The sequence below is a fragment of the Mastigoproctus giganteus genome, chromosome 3 (assembly GCF_048544385.1).
Source record: "Mastigoproctus giganteus isolate SK-2022 chromosome 3, ASM4854438v1, whole genome shotgun sequence".
Lineage (NCBI taxonomy): Eukaryota > Metazoa > Arthropoda > Arachnida > Uropygi > Thelyphonidae > Mastigoproctus > Mastigoproctus giganteus.
Window position 1 is genome coordinate 63,893,378 of NC_143577.1, and position 21,977 is coordinate 63,915,354.

Genomic DNA, 21,977 nt, shown 5'->3' on the forward strand with positions numbered 1-21,977 from the left:
CATTTCAAATACCTTTTAAGTGTTAAAAACTGAAAAAAAAGAGGATTGCTAGCTCTAAGAGGATGTAGTAGTAATAGAGGGACGTGATGCAAGAAAGCAACGTATCAGTTTATGCAGCAATAGCCAAAAAAAAAAAAAGAAGAATTTCACACAACCATTCCCTCTAAAAGTTGTCCATTTCCTCCTTGAATTTATTTAAGCCATCAACTTCCACAACGACAGATAGAAGCTGTTTGTTCCAGAAATTAACCAACCGCTGGCTAAAGGCAAATTTCCTCACATCTATTCTACAACTGTCTTTCCTCAATTTGAATTTATGCCCTCTCAGATTCGTAATCTGAGCAATCGGAAGAATCTCATCCGAATTCAGCGTGCTCAACCCATTCAAGGCCTTATAAACTTCAATCAGATCACTTGGCAGGTGCCTGGTCTCCATTCGCTGCAATTTTCAGAACATAAGCCTTTCTTGGTAAGAGGACCCCTTCGTTCCCTTCACAAATCTTGTTGCCCTTTACTGTACATATTCTAACAACTCTATATCTTTCCTGAAATTAGGCCTCCAAACCTGTACGCGACTACCCAATGTGGGACCTGACCATTGCCTTATACAAAGGGATAATAACTTCATTTTTCCTGCTAGAAACAACATTCCTGTATATCATTGACAATATCCCATGACCTGCTCTGGCAGCCTGTCTTCTAAGATTTCAATGCATTTTTTATAATGTTGTCAGTAGTTTTATAGTACATGCGCAATTATGAATTGTCATTGTCCAGCTGCAATAAAACTTCTGATCTCTGTGTATCAAATATTTTGCTCTTATACTAGTCTTAAGTTAATTTTTGCGACTACAGTAAACGAGATTCTTTAATTTTTATTGTAAAAATTAACAATTATGGAACCACAACAAATCAAAATATTATATGTAAACCTTTACATGCAACGAGCACATTGGGTTGTAATCATCGAACGTGTATCCCCATTCCAACTTTCGTCTCCAGTAATAAAAACGTGGAAATTCATCACTTCCATTTGAAAGAATGCCAAAAGATTTTTCAGGTATTCAGATGAGCGCATATCTTTCTGTCAGTTATTGAAAAACTTTACAACTATTGAGAACAAACTTTCTTGACCTTATGCCTAACATTAATGATGGACTGTGAACGTGCAGTGTTTTACACATTTTTTGATATTCAAATATATCTGAAGTGTTTTAGCAGGACTAGCACTTATCTTCAAATTTTCTGTCCTGTTGCTCCACTTTCGTACATTCGAACCTATTTTTAAACATGACTTTCAGCAATACATTTCCTTCTCGTGCTTCATTCATATATGTATTTCTGAAAGTTTTATTCGCCTCCCATGAGCAGCATAATTTGTAGGATGCCCGTCCTCCCCACACCGAGTGGAAGACCTAAGTTCGAATCCCGTCGATGATGGGAGGAATTTTTAATAGCCTTTATCACAACATGGCCGAGTTAGTCGGTTTCGGGCGCACGCTGCACGATCGTTATCTCTCGGGTATTTTCTTTAGGCCAATCGCAGAAAGGATACACAAAATTTACTAAAGCCTCGTACTTTTATTCGCGTTGGTGCTCTCGCACATACACACACTACTGGTTTCTTGAGAAAAATATTAAGAAAAGTAATACAAAGGTATGTTAAAAAATCTTTTTCGTTATATCGATACGTTGAAGGACTATTTCCTTAATCTTATGAGACAGTGCTCAGTAAACGGATACTACTGAATCTCAGGTTTCGGAGAACGTGACAAATTTGTCAAATCAGAAAGAATATCTCATCTATTCAGGAGTGATGACATTACTTACGTATAGATTGTTCTCTGTTTAAATGTAACCCTTGGAAGTGGGTAACGAATACGCTAACGATGATTAAATTTACAAACTAATACGTCAATATTCGTTTTGTCAGTTCAGTGTTCAAATTAAATAAATTGTTTTTTTATTCCGAATCGATTTTATATACGATTCGATTTTAAAAATTTTCGCTTATCAGACCTAAAACGAAGCATTATAAAATATAAATAACTGAATATATCAAGAAAAATCTTGATGTATGTAAGATCAAATTCGTTTTGTAGCACAAATACAAATCCATGTGTGTCAGAGCCAGAATATGACAATAATGAATCAACAGTTTCTGAGAATAACATTTGGACTTTGATAGCCTACTTGAGCGGCCTACTCCTCCAGATATCAATTCTGAATATTCGCAAGAGAAATTCATAATCATATATGGAGAATTTAAAGCAATTCGGTTCACTTTCCAGATCATTTTGGCTTGATATAGAAAATCAATACTAGTTATTCCTTGCTTTCGGAGGGTGCATTTCAGCTAACTCACTAGTGAGTCTTGTAAATGTAACCAGAAAGCCAGGTATCATCTATTTAAATAGACTAAAGATGAATAGCAAATAGTAATACAATATAGTAACAAGAATGATTTTAAAGTAACAGTAACCTTATCATTACGAAGTACTCTTTGTACCATAGGGAGTCCAGTGCCTCTATGCGGATAGGTTAAGTATATGTGAATGAAAAGATTGATTGGGTTTGAAGACATCTTATTTTCATATTAACTTTTGTTGTGTAGATTATGGAATATTCCTATCTGTTTAGCAATGCATATCACCTATGATGATGATTATCCCATATAATCAGCATCTCTAATGACTTCGTGGTCTTGGTGGCTTTTTGTAAAGCAGCAGTTTAGAAGTGGTTGTAAGGAGGCGTGAAGGGTTATCAGTGAAGTAGGAGGAATTGCAAATATGGAGACAGATTTCTTGTAAATCATATACGCATATAAAAAAAACGCAAATGATTGGAGTACGAATCTTGAAGTACTCCATGCACATTTATCAATGTATTCATCATTATAGATGAAGAAGCTTGTGAATCAAAGGACTAAAAGAAGAGGTTTACACATTAAGTGCTAAATGGGCGCTTTGTTGACAGTAATGGAAGGTCTCATATTTGTTAGCTGTACATATTTAGAAGACTTTGTCCAGCTTTTGTTAGCCGTACAAAGTAGAAGCCTACTTTCTGAAAATGAAAAACGAATTTGTGTTACCAGGGCTATTGTAAATGGAAGTATTATATCATGTTTAAAAGCAGGCAATTTTATTTTCACTTGTTTAATGAATCCTTACTTCCAGAGTCTCTAGTTATAAGTGAATACTATTTTTTTAACCAAAGAATAATATTTGGACTTTGATAGCCTTTAGGAAATGCATCTCTTTTGGAAATTGAATATACAATGATCGCTACAAAGTTTGTATTTTTTTGTACCAATCACTACCCCTTGGTCTACTGGTGTTCCAAATCTTGAATTCCATTTTGAAAAAAAAAAAAACTGTTTGGTCTCCGGGAAAAATGATGAATCCATATACCATCCGTGGTCATAAAGCCGGAGACCAAACTTTAACTGTAAACAGAAAAGAAAGTAAAACGTTCATTTTACCATACTATATGATTTTAAATAACCGTGAAAAACATTTAAACCAATATTATGATTTCTCAATAGATAAAATACAAACTTTTAGATCAAGCATCGTATAAGAAAATATTTGAGGCGTGTTTTTGACAAAGGGGACTAATTACTCTTGTTGTGAAAATATGTGCAAAAGTATTATATATTCATATAAAGATTTATAAAAAAAAGTAGATGAGCAGCTTTATATTTCTAAGTTTTGTTTTAACTGCATGAGATCCTGTCTAATTGGTATATCCTGTTTCCTCTCGTTTCAGGTCTCATCAAGGGAGACGCTATGGAGAAAAGAAAAATAAGTCTAATTTTCTTCAAGACGTCGGACATTCTACTCATCTTTTCCACTTAACACTTACTGACAAAGTATGTGTTTCATGGAACCAGAAATGCTCAAAGAAAAATTCAGTTCCGGGGGAATTTTTGTCTTCTCGCTGTTCTTTGTATCTTCTTTTAAACCGCTCACGGCTTGCTTAAATGAATGTTCGTGTAAATGGAAAAGCGGGAAGCAAACAGTTGAATGTATTGGTGCTAATCTTGTTGGAGTGCCTCTGGGATTAAGTCCAGAAACACAGGTGCTAGATCTCACCGGAAATCTCCTACAGTTGTTACCAAGCAAAGCTTTTCAACAGGTTGGACTTGTTAACTTACAGAAAGTGTATACGTCACGTTGTGGACTTTTACAAATTGCAGATGATGCATTCCACCAGCTATCCAACCTCGTAGAATTGGACTTAAGTAGTAACTTCTTAACCCAGATACCTGCCACTGCACTACGCGACACTCCACTGTTAAGAAGACTTCAGATGAGCCACAATCCAATTCAACGAATAGAAAATGATACCTTCGTGAACTTAGTGCACCTTACTAGTTTAGAACTCGGCAAATGTCAAATAGAAGAAATCCAGCCAGGGGCATTTAATGGCCTCAGAAGTCTAGAATACTTAAAACTGGACGGTAATAAGCTTAGAACACTCCCTAATGAAGTTGTTAGTCCATTCTCAACCCTCTATGCTCTAGATCTGCATCACAATCCTTGGCATTGTGATTGCAGGATTCGGTCCACACGGGTGTGGATGCTGAGAAAAAATGTGCCAATTAGTAGCCCTCCTCAGTGCGAACAGCCACCACGCCTGCGAGGTTTGACTTGGGACACAGTTCGAATTGACGATTTTGCCTGCCCTCCCGAAGTTGTTGCTATAAAGTCTCACATTACTTTTAGTGAAGGTCAGAATGCCACACTTGCTTGTAGAATAGAAGCCGTGCCGGAAGCCAATGTACAGTGGATGTGGAGAGGACGTTTAATCGGTAACTTAACTCTCATGTCATTTGGAAGGCAGATGTATTTAATTCGCGAATATGGTACAACGCACAAAATTAGTTCTTTAAATATCTACAATGTGATGCTCAAAGATGTCGGGCGCTATATGTGTGTCGTTTCGAATCCGGCAGGGAAGGTGAGTGTCAATTTGACACTAACTGTTATTCCAAAAGATAGACAATACGAAAGATTCAGTGGAGAAGAAATTGCCGGTATTGTAATCGGGGTAATATTTATTTTTATACTCATATTTGTTGTATTCTGCCTTATAGTCCTCAGACAGAGAAGAACACTGACAGACAAAAGGAGCAGTGGTATTACCATCTATAAACATTTCTTTTCTTTCAACAGCAATAATGTGTGCAAGAACAACGCCGAAGATAACAACATCCCCGATGGAAAATGCAATGCGAAAAATTACACGGAGAGAAATAATGAATCTTCGGCATTTCCTGATGTCACCAAGAAGAGCTCTTTACTCCAGTACAATTACGCCAAACACGTCGGCAGCCCCGCGAAGGTTGACACTTACATAACATCATCCAGTTCCGACAGTAACCGCTTGGAACAGGAAGAGGAGGAGGAGGAAGAAGAAATTGAAATGTCCGTATTTAATGCCGCTCACAAAAGTAACAAAAGTGATACGGAGACCTGGAAGTCATCTACGGACGATAATATAGGTGACACATTTATAGGTAAAGCGGAACAATATAGTGAGGAAGACGACATTGTTTACAACGAAAGGAGCAGTGTCGGAGGTGAGTCATACTATCTCAGCTCGGAGTTCCCTACAATGAAGAGCGCACTGTGGCCTTTGTCCGATAGTTCGTATAAAGACGAGAGCTACCATAGTTACAGCAGCCCATCACAATCCAGTTGGAAAAGAAGCTCGGTCGTTCTGCCTCAGCAAGTTCATCACGTGCTATCTCCTGATGCTAGAGACTCTCCTGATGAAGGACTTGGGGATGAAAGGGAGTATGAGACGGATATTTTGGACTAGCGGTTCTATCTCTCTCCCCCCCTCATTAAACCCCCATGAAGTATTCGCGTATGTTCCTTAATAACTTATAATGTTTACTGTTGAATATTTACATGTATATGAAATGGGAGTTATCTACAGAAAAAAAAGCTGTAAATTTCTATTGTTAACCTGTATGTATTGCTGAATATTTTTGATGTTTCCCCGTATCCAATACACTTCACACTGTTCTATAGTTGTTTGTGTGAGATAACTGTTGCAGAAATGCTGGGAGGTTAAACAGTTATTTGATTTAATTATTTTTCTCTGTTGTGAAAGAAGATTTAGAAAGTGTAAGAGATTTGAATAACAACTTATTTATATATGTATTTAGTGGTGTCCTTTATTCTTTAATTTGTTGACTGCAATTGAATTCAACAGAAGTATAGTATTTGTACTCAATTTATTGGGTACCGTCACTCTTACTCTAAACAAAACTTTTCATTTAGCAAAATATTAGAGAAAAAAACGTATTGAATGAGAGCGCCTGTCTAAATCTAAATGCAGTTCCTTGCACAGGCCTTGGAACAAAAAGTTAAACGAAAAACTATTTTAACTGGTATTTAAGATTTTAATCTCAGTTATTTGAGAGATTGTAACTGATATTTTTAGAGAAGGTAGAAATCTTAGGACGATTGATAAAAATGAAAGATTATTTTAACAGCAATGAAATATACCAAATTGAATAAAAGAAAGATCAGATATCGGGGATCCTTTCTCATTTTAACTTAAATTTTATGAGTGGCAACATAAAGTATATTGGTAACACAAAGCATTCTATAACTTGCGTATATCGAAGGTAAATCGAAAATGTAAACAAAATTTATTTTTAACAAATGAAAAAAAATATCTTTAGGATTATTTTGCCTTATAGTCCGTCTACAATCTGCGTATTATGTCATTTGTTTGAAAGCAGTGCAATAAATACGTAATTCCTAGCGTGGGAGTTTGTTTTATTGCGAGTACTACGACTAATGCAGTATTCATTAAAGTTTAAAATCAGCTAGCAGACAAAATAGTCCGAATGTCTTTATATACATAACACACCGCCATACCATTAATATCTGGACACTTCCCCGTTTATAGTTAGTCAGGACCTACCCAAACACTATGTGTCACACAATTACAAATTATTGTTATTATTATTAGTTTATTTAAACAAGATGTTTCGCCCTTACATAGCGTGAATGCAAGGAGGGCTTAATACAATTTACAGTTAAATAGTATTAAATTACAATACTGGCAAAATGTATTTATAGAACCATGACAACATAATAAGTTTAACAGATTAATTTATCGCTATCACGAGGATAACTTGTAAGGTCAATTACAAATACAGATGGATTACATACAGTTTTGAAGAATATTTATATGGAATTTTCACTAAAATTCCTTCTGAACGCACAGTGGAAGCTTCGTCATTCGTTTAACACTGCTACTCTATCAGTAGTATTCTAAGTTTTTATGAAAAGCTGGCACTCACAATTAAGTGAAACCTCTCCCACATTAAAGATAAGTGCCGTGTTACATGTCAATGGATTGGTAGTTATTCCTGAGTACGTTATTCCTGTAGCCGTTGTCATCACAAAATTTGAAGGGATCTATGTCGAGATCTCCGTAGCCGAGTGGTTAAACGAAAGTGCAGTAGCACACGCTCATTGATTACACCAGGGTTCAGGCCGCTGACTGCTAAATATAGTCGATCTGCAAACCCGCACTGGACCAGAGTGGCAGATTATGGTCAATTTCTCTCACTATGAATCGTTGAGCAGACTTCCATCCTGCAGTGGATTGATAATGGCCTTCTTCCTCTACTGTTTTTAATTCAGCCCCCATCAAGAGTTTTTAAAACATAGCTTCCACTTTCATGTCGAGATCATTATAGAGACCTTGTGTTATATGCTAATATTCTTGAAGCCCACTTAATTGTTGACAGAAGGCCACAATGAAAATCTCGCGAATGTGTGACCATCTCTCAAGTTTAGGTAGCTGATGATGTTTGAAATCAATGGGGCGTCTATCTTTCCTGCGATAAATTTTGTTAACAGCTGGATATCTGCGGTTGAAACCTGTATTTTCCATGGATTTAGGCCGAGCTTGGTATGAATGACCGACCTTGAGATCGTGAACGGTCGCCCAGCTAGTCAATTGAGCCATCTCAGGATCTATTATTCGAGCCCATAGTATCTGCTAAGCTGTGCTTGAGTAACTGAGGATCAAATTACAGAAGCATAGAGCGGGATCGAAAAGAGGAACATTTTTACGTACTTTCTCATGAGAGTGGGGTGCCTTACACTCACTAGTTCCTGCCTAATCGGCCACATAGCTTGTATCTTGGACTACATGGTGTCAAAGTGCTGCCCAAAAGAGAGCCCTTCATCCCAAGTGAGTTCACGATCCGTGTGGGAGGAAACCTTGACCAGCATGCCACCTACTCGGATATCATTGTTGTTTTTCTTTCATTTTTTAGTCACTTCTAGTTGGGGTGATTTTATCACGTTAAGCTCAAGACCTATTGATGTCAAGTAATGTTGAAGTATCTGTGTTTGGTGATTTGCCCTTTCCGATAGGTATGGAAACTGCTTAGCATTTTTTTAACTTTATGAAGAATTTCATATCTTCCGCGTAAGGCGCCAAGTTTGGAGATATTGCCAAGAAAGGTTTAGCGCAGCCGCAAATAGGGTCGCCGATAGGACCCCTCCCTGGGATACACCTCTAGTAACTGTGTATGATGCCTGAAAAAGTTTAGGGGTTACTAAGAGGCGCCTAATCCAAATGACTGCCTTAATGATATCCAGTAGTTTCCTGTCTATGTGAAAACATCCTCAGAGAATATGGAGTAAACGAAATTGCCAAATTATCATAAGAAGTTTTTATATCGAGTCGAGGAAGAGGGTGTCCAGTTGCGATTTATAGTTCAGTTCATGTTCAAATCGTAGCAAGGTATCCAGCAAGTTGGTGGTGATGGATTTGCCCCTGACAACTGTATGCAAGTAGGGAGGTCTGTGCTTGAAACAGTGCTGAGCTAGATTGGATTGTGTCGCTTTCTCAAATATTTTTAGCAAATAGATAAATGCATATGGCCCTGAAGTTTTTAGATTCTTTTCCATTCTTCAGTTTGGGCACTGGTCTCATATAGTAGCAATTCCATATCCTTGGTATGGTTGCCTACTCCATGATTTGGTTCAAGTGTCAAGGATAAATTGGTTCATAACTTTATCAACAATTGTGGAAAACCGTCAGGTCCCACCGTGACCTTATTTGGTAGGAAATTGATGATTTTCCTCAGGGCGTCACAAGTAATGCATATAGTTTGTAAGAGGGGGATGGCGCCTCCGTAGACAGGTGGGAAGGAGCAGCAGTGCGTAGCACACGCTTCTTGATTAGACCGGGGTTCGGGCCCGTGACCACCAAATACGGAAGATGCGGAAAAATTAGGGAATGACCACCGCATATCCAGGAGCAATATGACCTTAGTTGCTAATGCTCGTAAAAACCAAATAACAAACAACAAGAGGGGGATTTTTCCGTCTTACCCACATTCAGAAGATCAGGTTCATTTTGAGAAAGGCTGCACTATTCAAAAGTATGTTCATTCATTTGGATGTTGTATTGATGTTTTTTGTAAATTCTTTTCCCGTGTCGCAGTTTCTCATCGATTATGTGCACGTTATATGGTTTTGTACGTTATATAATCTTCTTTATTTCTTATACGTTATATGATTTTCTTTCTTTCTTGTACTTTACATGGCTTTCAACTCTAGAGGTCTACTTCCATCTCTGGTATGCCTTTTGCTTTTGGAAAAAGCCTCCTTTTTCAAACTGGCCACCTCTGGAAGGAGGAGTTCTGAGCTGATGCAAATCGTATGTGAGAAGTGCTTCAGCTAGCGCCTTACAAGGCTCAAAACATTTAGACAGGGGCAAGCTGAAATCACCTCAAATCAGCACAGAACAGTTTGGTCTCATACTGCTCGCCATCCAAGTAAGTAATCCTATTCTGCCATCTTCACTATAGTCGGGTGGAATGTATAGTAATCAAATTTGAACTTTTCAAACACAACACATATCGCTGTGTACTTGTCAGATTTTCTGTAGCGTGTCACAGTAAGTTTGATGCTATCTAGATAGAAAATCATATTCCACCACCTTTCCTGCCCTGTCTACATCTTCCTACGAACTTGCAGAAAGAATAAAAAGATCAATATGCCTGTCCTTCGGAAGCCACGTTTCAGGTAAGCATGTAAAATCATAATCCATTGCTAAGTGTGTAGTTTGTAAGGGTAACGTTTGTTAACCACACTAAGGACATTTTAATAAAAATAGGTGAAGAGAGAGATTCTTGCCGGACTGGACCTTTTAGTTAGCTCATTTGTCAAAGTCTGTTCACAGATTATGAACAGTTTGTCCAAAACTCCAGGTGGCCAAATTTTAACATCAAAAAGATGATGCTATTTGTTTGGAGGGGGGGGGGGGCAGGTGATAAGGAAGGATGAGAATGAGAGAGGTCGTATTTTGTAACTTCCTAGCATCAACCATGACCATGCTCAAAATAGCTTACCAGATTAGTTAAAGCATGTTTTCCCTTTAACAAAACCATGTTGTGTGTCCTTCAGAATGCTATTTCTATGTTCCTAGATTGCATTCGTAATCACTGCCTCGAAGATCTTTCCTACCACTGAAGTGAGACTAACTACTTTGTACATATTTCACTCTTAGAACTTCTATAATCCAAAAAAACTCTCCTTAGTCCAATGATACTTTCATAATTAACTTCAATGTTTCAATACACTCTCTGGCTGCTTCCCTCAAAATACTGGGTATATATAAAAAATGTAAACTGCAGCCATCATCAATCCACTGTAGTATGGAAGTCTCCTCAACAATTCACGTTGAGGGAAATGGACCATAATCTGCCAAGCTGGTCCAGTGTTGGTTGGTTGGTTGGCAGATAGACCGTATTTAGTAGACAGGGGCTTGAACCCCGGTCTACTGAAAGAGCGTGTGCTACTGCACCCCCTCTCCTGACCACGCAGCTATGGAGGCCTTAATTACTGAGTATATGAATTCCAGGAGCCTTACTTGCCTTTAAGCGCGAAAATTTTTCTATTAAATTGTCATCGCTAATTTCGAAATTATTTTATTTCATATGTTTCAGCCTCACTCGTCCAGCTACTTCTCAACATGGGGTTGCGTCAATAAAGGCCAATGCGAAGTACTTACTCAATTAATCAGACATGAAGAAGTAGTGATCCTTGCCAGGCTACGTATTGGACATACACTTTTTCCTAATGAAAGATGATCATTTTCAGTGTCAACTGACAGTAAAGCGTAATTTCATGGAATGTCGACTTGATCATGATGATAGACAATCTTTCAATCACATCAGGTCACGTCACAAGACCCTGTAACTGAGCAGATACTTTTAAGAATAAATCAATCATTAATGATATTTATACTTTTCTTAAACTTGCGAATCTTATCGCATCTAATATAAAAAGAAACGCCCTGATAGCAAAATAACAGGCGCATTATAGTCAAAGTAGTTTTGCACCAAATTTCCCCAAACAAAAAAACAGCAACTTATTAAATTCATCAGTTGTTGTCTGCCTACTTGGTTAGTCGCACATGTTTACTGCTCCAGATTTTTTGCTTTTAAAAATTAATGTTAACAATGAGTTTCGTTTTAAAACATATACCAACGGATTCCTCGTCGTGTGGACGATCGTGGATGTAAGTTTATTTTTGATTCTTTGGGTTCTCCGCAGGGATATTTCCGTTATTTATCTGGCGCTATTCTCTGTGGGCCGGGTCACCACGCCGCCATAGACATAGCATTGGAAGCGCGGTCACTCTATCTTGACTGCCACGAAAGTATCTAGGCGACCTTGACTGGGGGTGGGATTCCCCTTTGTGTGCTGACAGTGGATAGATTTGCTTGTGAATTGAGCGTGCTTGAACATTCCGGCAACTCTGCTGACCTTGAAATTTTCACCAGGTTTTCTCTCACTGACCTGACCGACGGCAAAACGAAGACCTGTATTCTCTTCCTCGCAGCGTCTACTGTGCAACAACTGATTCTATCATGCTTTCTGTATTTCCTACCCCACTTCCACAAATTTTCCGCAACTGACTTTCAGTGCCTCCTGTTTCTTGCCCCAAATTGACGCACGAACTTGTGCTTGATCGCATCCTGCAGCTCTTGTGGAGGACTTTACACCGAAGAGCCTCGCAAATCCGAAATCATAGGGGAATAGAGTTGAATGGAAGAGACAGAGATTGGTGCTCCAAGCACAATTAAGGACATGCCACCAACACAGGGGACACAACCAAACTCTACCGAAAGAACAGAGGAGACCAAGGACCCAAAATCGGTCACGAAGAGGAAAAATACAAAATCGACGTTACCGAAATTTGATCGGGAAACCCGGAGTAAGTGAGGCCAAGCAACCAAGCATACAGGCAGAAGGGCTTGAAGAACAGCATAAAATCCAGAGGGAACCATCCTTGACCCGACACTCCCACAGAAAACTGTGCCAGAGCAGACACTCCTACTGCGTATGGCCCTCGAAAATATAATGAAGGAGAATAGCAGTAAGATCTCTTCATCCATCCGTGCAGAAATAATCCTGAAATGGAATAAGCTGGAGACCATCCTAATGAACACACATACAAATTACCCGAGAACAATGGCAACGCTGGAAGCCCTACATGCAGATGGCGGCAATCAAATGCCACAGTACACCCCCCATCTTATGCTCAAGCGCTGAGGAATACACCCACAAAAACACTGAGAACGGGCAAGGCCACAGAAGCTAAAAAGGAAACACTTTTGCCAACGCCCAATATGACTATATTGGACTATACATGACTTCCTGACGTTGTCAGGAAGTCATATAGTCAGGAAGAAACTAGTACAAGTGAGGAAATCAAGAAAAAAGTAATCCAAAACCTCAGAGAAGAATTCGGAGCAATCAGAATAAAAACCATAAAGACCAGGAATCCAGGAATAGCAATAGAGACAGAGAGTAAGGAAGAAGCAGAAGGAAGTATAACAAACCCCAAGATAACAACACTGGGCTTCACAGCGGAGGCCCCGAAGAGAAAAAGGGCCTAGGTGGTAATCTTCAACATGGACCAGGATATGACCCCTGAACTTATGACGGAGAAGATCTACAGGAAGAATCTAAAAAGTACACTCCCAGACCAGGATGGGAAAATGCTGGTTATCCCAAAATATAAAACCAGAGTAAACAACAGTAGCAACTGTATTTGGGTCGTAGAGCTTGCCCCTGAGGCTTGGCGAATCCTACGAACACAAGAGTACCATCTATGTGGAGTGGAGCAGTCACAGGTATAGGGAGCATGTGGAAGTAATAAAATGCTATAGGTGCTGCAAGTATGGCCATACCTGCAACAAAAAGGAAGCTAGGTGCGGCCACTGCTCAGAGAAAGAGCATGAATTTAAAAACTGCCCAAACAAGGAGAACGATCTCATATGCGTCAATTGCTAATCCCTGAGGCTGGACCACATACACTCCATACGGGAAGCAAAGTGCCCATCGTACCAAAAAGTAAAGTGTGTATTCCAACAACGAATTGATTATAGGGACACACCATAAGAAATATAACTAAAGAGTTCTAAAGATACACCAGATAAATGGGCAGTGCGCCAGGGCAGTGATTAACTAGGTGCGCCACAAAGCCGATGAAGAAAATGATGACATCATCCTTACACAAAGCAGGTCAGGGGATTCCCAATGAGTTATAAAATTATCCACAGTGATGAGGATATCCCATGGGCAGCAGTGGTAGTGAGGAATCCGGAAATAGCGGTAACAAAATTACCACAGCAACACTGAGAACGTGTTTCATTGTACTGCAGACTTGGTGTGAAAATCGACTTTGCTATCACATATCTCCAATCCGTCCAAACAACCTAAGCAGGACAAAGAATAATTGTAGGAGCAGATGTAAACTGCTGGCCCCGTTTGGCACAGTGCCACACTGGACCGCCGCGGAACCAGAAATGGACAAAGGCTGGACGAATTCCTGCCAAATCCAATCCTCACAGTCAAAAACCAACCCTTTAACCTGCCAACATTCTGCAATACCTTGTGGGAAGCCACGATTGATATCACTCTGACCAAAAGGAATATTGAAACCCACATGACCGATTGGACAGTGTAAAATGACTAGAGCACATCAGATCACCGTATAATAACCTAACTACACCTACTACAAACAGACAATTGGCAAAGATTCGCAATCCAAAAGGCAGACTGGGAACTCTTCAGACTACAACTGACCAGCAAGGCGCAAAAAAACGCTGGAGGAACTGGCCGGACAGGCGGTGGACAGTGAGATGAAAAACCCAGATATACTCCAAGAGAAAATCACCAGTATCATAAACGAAGCAGCGGAGACAGCGATGAAGAGGAAAATCCCCGGTCGGCGACATGTCCTGGTGGACCCCAAAATTGTAAAGATTGAGAAAACAGGTCCTGACAAAGCGGAAGGAATTCCAAAGAGCACGAAGAACAGGGCCACCAACAGAGGTAGCAGTACTAGGGCAACAATTCAAAGAGGTGCGAAACACCTATACAGAAAAAATTAAAAAGAACAAGCGAGCCTCTTGGGAAAACCTGGTCTCCAAGACAGGGAACGAGAATCCCTGGGGCGTGATGTATAAAATAACCACAAACAAGCTCCCCAGGGGTGAAGTAGCCACTGTAACAAGGATGCCCAATGAAAGCCTGACTAAAACGTAGGAGGAATTGATCACCAATGTCCTTAGTGCTGTCATCCATGAACCTCCAGATATCCTTAATGAACAACAGGCAATATGCCAGGCAAACCAAACGTACAGAAACCAAGAAACAGAACCGCCCTTCACAGTCGATGAATTACAGGGCGCGCAAATGGCCTTGCAAATGCGCAACAGGAAATATTCCGGACCGGATCTCATGGAACCAGAGATGGTCAAAAAAAGTTGTGGAATATATACTGAACTTGATACTTAATCTCCTCAACCGATGCTTAGAAACTGGGAAACTCCCAACAAGTTGGAAGACTGCACACCTAAAACTTATCTTAAAAAACCCAACAAAACCGCCTGACCAACCGACCTCATTTCGCCCCATAGCCCTACTCTCTACACTAAGCAAACTCTATGAAAAGCTGCTCCAAAAAAGAATCATGAGCCGTTACAAAACCACCAACCTTTGAATCACCAAGCAATATGGATTCAAACCGAGCTTCTCGACCATTGAAGAATACGAAAACCTCATAACCAAGGCAACCCAAAGTAACAAGAAGTCTTTTCTGGTAATAGCAGAGGATTTTGTTGGGTCTTCGACACCGTCTGGTAGCCGAGTGTCCTTGGCAGCATTCCCAGAAAAGCATTCCCGGAAAGCAGCATTCCCAGAAAACTTGTATAACAGTGTCCGGGCATATCTGTCCGATAGGAAAATTGAAATCGTCACAACCTTCCGAAGAGTTGCTAAAAGCGTCCGCAGAGGGATCAGATCCCTCAAGCTGCCTTCAGGGATCTGACCTGGGGTCGCTAATGTGGAACGTGATCTTTGATGATTTATTGGCTCTGAGCTTGGGAAACGTGGCCAGTGAGGACTTTGTTGATGATATAATTTTAATGGTGGAAGCGGACTACAGAACGGGACTTGAAACACAGGCCAACCAAGCACTACAAACCCTACAGAATTGGGCGAAAACACACATATTACAGATTTCACCAACCAAGACAAACTCAGTATTACTAAAAGGCTCTCTAAATATCAGACGACCACCGCAAATGAAGATAGCGGGATCCACCATTAAACTAGCAAAACAAATAAAGTGTCTAGGTATTGTCCTGGATGGAAATCTGCCCTTTACACCTCATCCCACCAACCTGAGAGAGAAACTAAGGAACTCTGTAGCACTTGTAGCACGAGTATCTCGCAGGGACGGGGACTCAACAGGAAGATCCTGTCCCTGTATTATAAAACAATATTCATCCCAGCGGTCACCTAGGGATCACCAATCGGGTTCAGGAAGGCTGGAACGGCAGTCAACAGAAAACTGCTGGACATTATCCAAAGAAACCAAAGAAACATATTTCTAACTATAACTAGGACCTGAAAAACGGTGAGAACCCACGCTCTGCAGGTCCTGGCGAGAGCTATTCCGCTGGCCTTCGAGGTGACTAGATGCAGACTGATGTATTTATTATCCAAGGATATGTCTGCCTCCATCTATGATTTTACCTTGGACCCCAACCAACAGCCGGACGACAGAGAAACAACGAATAATGGCTCACATGTTGAAGATTTGGCAGCACAGGTGGGAGATGTCATCAAAGGGTCAAGTTACAAGAAGCTTCATAGTCGCAAAAATGTACCCAAAAGCCCCCTCGTGGTTCTAACCTGGGCTAAATACAACCTTCCTCCTGATGGGCCACGCCCCATTTAAAGCAAAACCGAACGCACTCATAATAATAGAAGAGTCCACATGCTCCTTTGGAGAACCGGAAACCTAGCAGCATATTATGAACGACTGTGAATGCTACCAAGAACACAGAAATAGACTTATAACTGATATTCAATACTTGGCGAAAAATCAAGAGTACCGTCTACTGGATTCAGAAGATGAATACAAAGCCCTCAGCCGATTTGCACTTGACGTCTTCAAAAGACGACGAACTGAAATAGCCATCCACAACGAATAGATAACCCCAAATAATAAATTAAGGCAAACTGATAACATCAACACAGAGGAAATGATGGCAAAATACTAAGGACAAACGAAGTAACATGCAGCAGAATAAATGAAGCACCAATACTATCACTGAAACAGCATCGACCTAGGAACCAATGGGAGTGGCACCAGCCAGGATTTCGTCGCTCCCAGGATGAACCGACACCAGACAGAACCGACACACCTAGAAAAGGACTAGGCCCCAACAACGAGTCAGCATCGGACTGCACTTGCTGGCGGGTACTGCAAATTTCCGCTATAGAAAACTGGGCGGGGCTCCTTTGCCCAGCCCACTTTCTTTCCCCTTCTCTGGTGAGGTGAGGGGACGGTCTGTGGCCCCTCTTTTCCCTCTGGTGGGGCATGGGCAGCCCCACTGTTATAGTGTGCATAGTGTTAGGGTCAGGCGCCACCTGTGTTTTCCCACATCTGCGCCATATGTACACTGTGAAGAAATACAGAACACTGTAAATGCCAGAAAAAGTGTAGTGTGTTGAATGTGTAGTTTTGTATTTGGTTCTGTTGTGTGTCCTGGCATTTGGCCGCAGGGCCCCTGATGGAACCCCACGTTGCCCGCACACACCACTAGGAGGTAGCCAGGCTGCCCATTATTCTCTGGCAGGTCTCCGTCAGGGGCTCCTGAGCTTTCCCCACTGTTATACCTGGGTCGCCTTCCCTATTGACCCCATATTTCTGTCTTTTTCCCCAAGCCTTCCGTGTCTCTCCCCCCTACTCTACCTATATCGCCAGCGAAAAGCGAATGGCCCACACAACGAAAAATTTTAAATGCCAAACTCGACACACTTGGAACCCCTCTCGGCCTAACTAGATTCTAGCGTTTATCCCCCTTTTTTTTCTTTTATCAAATCAGATCTTTATTGTACAGTTCACTGGTACACTCAGGTACCACGACCATACAATACCCTTCACGGCACCATGCCAGGGGTTATATAGGTCCTCGTCACTGAAATTTCAGGAAATTAGGTGGCAGGATTTGCCAAAGTACTTATCTAAAAATACTGGTGTACCTGGTCTGCTTCCACGGGGCCAAGTGTGGGCAACGTTGGACCTCAGTAGGGGTCCAGCGGCTAAACGGCCAGATGAACAACAGAGCTCAACACTACGCATGTACAATATACATACACTTTTAAATCTCTGGCCTTCCCAGCGCACTGGTACACCCAGCTAATTTCCTGAGATTTCAATGGCTAGGACTTAAAAAAAAAAAAAATAATAATAATAATAAAAAATAGGTCGCACGCACGTGGAATGATCGCGGCAGGGATAGCGCCAGAATTCGAGGGGCCGAAAGTTTGGTGGGCGAAGCAGTTTGGGTGTAGTTAAATTTAGAAGTGTAGGGCGTTCGCTGGCATACAGATAGAGTTGGTGGGGGAGGCTTAAGGCTGGGGGAAGAGTTAGAAATATGGGGACGATAGAGAAGGCGACCCATGCCTCAACTGGCAAAAGACCAGACCCCCATCTCCTTCCCCCAGGCGAAAGCTGGGGGAAGGAGATGGGGCCCGGTTCCTCCCCCTGCCCAGGGAAGGCGATTTGAAAGGGAATCAGGCAAAGAGAGTCTTGTTCAGATCGCCAGTAGTGGCGTTGGACAGTGTAGCTGCACTGTCATTTATGTCTGGTCCGGTATGTTGTCATGCTTACGCAGGTCTCAGCTTGGGATGTTGTCTTCTAGTTCAGTTCTTGATGTACGTGTCTTTTTAGTTTCTTTTACAGTCATTCGTAAGTGTGGTCACGTGCGATATCTTCGGTCCTGCGCATTGCGCTTGTTTGATTACTTTTTCAGAGTGACGTCGCTCATTCGTTGTTGGCTGGAGCCGGTCGATCAGTCATGCAGTTGCATTAGGTTGGGTTTTACGTTGGTTGTAGCTGTTGTTTCGGTGGGACAGTTCAGCGTCTCGCAAAGAGATTTTGGGCAAATTTTGAGAAAGCTGTGTATTTTTCTTCTGACTCCAGGATGTAGTGCTCTTGTTCTCTCGGGATAAATTATATTTCTGTAATGAGGATAGATGGGAAATCCTCGTAGAGGGGACAGTGGTGCATGAGACTATCCCATGTCTCCAGTTGTCCTCATGAACAGTGTGGGTCGCCAGTGAGCCCCATTCTGGCAAGTTTCTCATTAATTACACCGTAGCCGGTGAACAGGTATGTGGTCCTCAGGCCTTGGGATAACCAGAGTGGGGATTTCGGAAAGGTATTGCCTACATCCGGTATAAATTTCTTGGTTACTGCCCCTTTTCCAGAGGTCTCCCATCTCTGCTGGCAAATCTTTTGTAGGTAGGTGGTGAGTCGTCTTTCTTCGTCGGCCGGCTGTTAGTTATGTCTGTGGTATAGTCTAGGAAAGTAGTCTTCCCATTGGACAGGTTTGCCAACATTCCCCATAGGACGACCTCCAGGTCCAACAGGAGGGAATGAGTACTGACGGTGCAACATGCGCGTGTGGTAGTGGGTAGCATGGTGCGCTGTATCGTGTCCAGCTTCCTTTGGTTGACTGTAGTGGTTGCTTTTCTGTACCAAAAGGCAGCAGCGTAGGTGACAGTTGGTACAAGTACTGCTCTGTATTGGATGATGGTTCTCCTTTTTTAAATCCCAGTCCTTTCTTGTTATTTTTGGGACTAATGAGGTATATCTTTTTGTCTTCTTTTATATGTAGAGCAGGTGAGGTTGAAAAGAGAGGTTTTTATCCTGGTATACGCATAGGTATTTTTGCTGTGCTGCGAGTTTGATCGTTTTATTGTGAATCTTGATTTGTGGTGGTCTGTTCAAGTCGAGATGGCCTTTCAGGAGGATTGATTGGGTCTTGGTAGGGGAGATTGCTAGATGGTGGTGCATTGTCCAATCCTACAGGATGAAGATTGCCCTATTGCCGGAAGCCTCGAATTCGACCCTGTTGTCTGCAGCCAGCATCAGTACCAAATTATCGGCGTAAGCCTGGGTTTTGACATTGCCCAGGTCCAAGTTGAGGAACTCATCAAGGACTTTGTTCCATAGAAGGGAACCGAGAACAGAGCGTTGTGGGCAGCCTCGACGGACTTATCGGTTTACTTGGCAGTAGGGCGCTCTTACTTCGATGCTCCTTTGGGAGAGGTAGTGTTTTATGCAACTATATAAGTTGCTTGGTAGTTTAGCCTCTCTGAGTCTGCCTAGGATCACCAGAGAGTGTCAAACGCCCCAGCAAAATCAGTGGTTATCATTAGGAAGTATTTTTGGTTGCAAGCGTTGGCAGCGATGATTATGTTATTAACAGCATCTTTGTGGATTTGCCTTTTTTTGAAGCCATACTGCTTATCAGAGGAGAGGCAGCATTGTTGTAGTGGATATCAATACGTTGTCGTAGGTGGTGTTCCAGGGTTTTGCTTATGTGAGAGAGAAGGGCTATGGGACGGTAGGATTTTGGACAGTCTTGAGGTTTCGACAGGTTCTTCAAAATTAGTCGGACATTGGTTTTTCTCCAGTCCAAAGGGAAGTATCCGTTTTGGAGAAAGTTGTTAAAAAAGGTTTAGGAGCAGGTGAGGTGCATGTTCAATATTCTTATTGATAATCTCTGGTTCTAGGAGGTTCAGTCCTGGGGTTTTCCTGTTACGTAGTTTGTAGGCTACAAGGGTGAGTTCGGTCTCCGTCAAGGGAGCCTCCGTTTGGTCTGTGTGGTAGTTTTCGTTTTCTGCGCATAGGGTATCTTGTTCCAATGTGTTGGGGACTGTCACTGGTTTGTAGACAGTGTCCAGGATATTTCCAATCGATTCTTGCCATGTTTTAGTCATGCAGTTTCGTGGGGTTTTTGCTGAAGGAACAACTTCCTCCTGGGGAGTTTGTGTGTGGTGATCCTGTAGATCATTCCCCCCCCCCAGGGGTTGTAATTTCCAATGGTGGATACAAGGTGCTCCCAAGAGTGTTTTTTCCACTGTCTCATCATTGCAGTGTATCTATTTCTTGCCTCCCGATAGCGCAGAACATCGACTTCTGCCAGAGGCCAGGATTTGCGGGCGCGTTAGAATGCTCGTCTCTAGGTATTGATTTCATATCTGAGAATGTGGAGTTCCCGTCATCACCAGGGGTGAGTATCTTCTTTTTGATGGCAGAGTCTGCTGCCTTTGTGATGGCATCAGTGACAGCTTGTTGGTATGAGTCCAGGCGGTCCTGGAGCCACGTCGTTCTGGTGTTTCACTGTACCAACTGGGAGAGCGACAGTTGACGTCTGCTCCGAGCAGGATGTTGGCGTTTGGTAACTCCAGTGTGAGGTTTTGCAGCTAGTTGATAGCTGGAGAGATATCGTCCCCAGGTCTGCAGTACATTGATATGGCGTAAAATTATCGGACTGAGGCCGCTGTAGCCTAGTGGTCAGGCGCGCGGATGCATAAGTACACGTGCCTTGAGTGACCGGGGTTCAAGCCCGTGACTGCTGAATACGGTACTGTTTCTTGTATTCTGTGTATCTTGTAAACTCCTCTGACCGTTTGGTCGTCCCAGAGTATAAACCGAAAATTTATTTATTTATATATGTGTGGTCTTAGCAAGTGGACGAATTCCATTAACATCCGACTTACTCAACCCATTTAAATCTTTAAACACCACAACCAGATAATTAAATCGCAAACACCGCAGTTACCTATTCTCGAGACGCAGTAATTTGCAGAACTGAAGAATTTCTAGGTAAGAGCGGCCTTTTGTTCTGTACGCCGGTCTGGTTGGCTTTCTCTGCACTCGTTTCAGCAGTTCCACATCCTTCCTAAAGTGAGGCCTCCAGTCCCGTATACAGCACTCAAGAAGCGGTCTAACCATGGCTTTATACAAAGGGATAATCACCTCCTTATCACTGCTAGCAAAGTTTCTGTATATCATTGACAAAATCCATGACCTGTCCTGGCAACATGTCTCCACTGATCAGAGAATTTCATGTCTGAATGCACAACTATCCCCGGGTTTCTTTAATTCTCTCCTACCCTACGTGTAGTACCACACAGCTGAAAAATTACTCTGGGATTACTACTACCCATATGCAGTACCTTTCATTTATCAATGTTAAATTTGACTGACATTTCTTAGCCCATTGACTCAATTTTCCTAGATCGTGTTGAAGTAACTCATTCTGATGACTGTCGTTAACCACCCTGCCAACCTTCCTATCATCTGAAAACTTAGACATTAAACCTTATATACCTTCATTAACTTTCATCATGCACAGAAACTGAACTTGGCCTATTACAACGTAAGATCGCTCATCGGTGAAAATAAGATATTTAGAGCTGGAAAAGGAATTAAAAATGTGTATTGGAATATCACCAGTTTGGTTGAAACAACAAGAAGAAATGAATCACTTAAGTTTATCAAGTGGAAATCTGCTGTACACCAATGAAAAGAGTGAAAGGAGC

The 21,977-nt window shown here is 41.6% G+C and overlaps 1 protein-coding gene across 2 annotated transcripts in view; it reads left to right on the forward strand.

Moving 5' to 3' along the window:
- LOC150088050 (uncharacterized) overlaps positions 1 to 6,169 on the forward strand; it is a 209,408-nt gene extending 203,239 nt beyond the window's left edge. For both annotated transcript variants that reach the window (XM_090370549.1, XM_090370550.1), the window contains exon 2: positions 3,769 to 6,169. In XM_090370549.1, the coding sequence (XP_090226675.1) occupies positions 3,874 to 5,826 (1,953 nt within the window). In that variant the 5' untranslated portion in view covers positions 3,769 to 3,873 and the 3' untranslated portion in view covers positions 5,827 to 6,169. The remainder of the gene's footprint in view (positions 1 to 3,768) is intronic.
- The last annotated feature ends 15,808 nt before the right edge of the window (positions 6,170 to 21,977 follow it).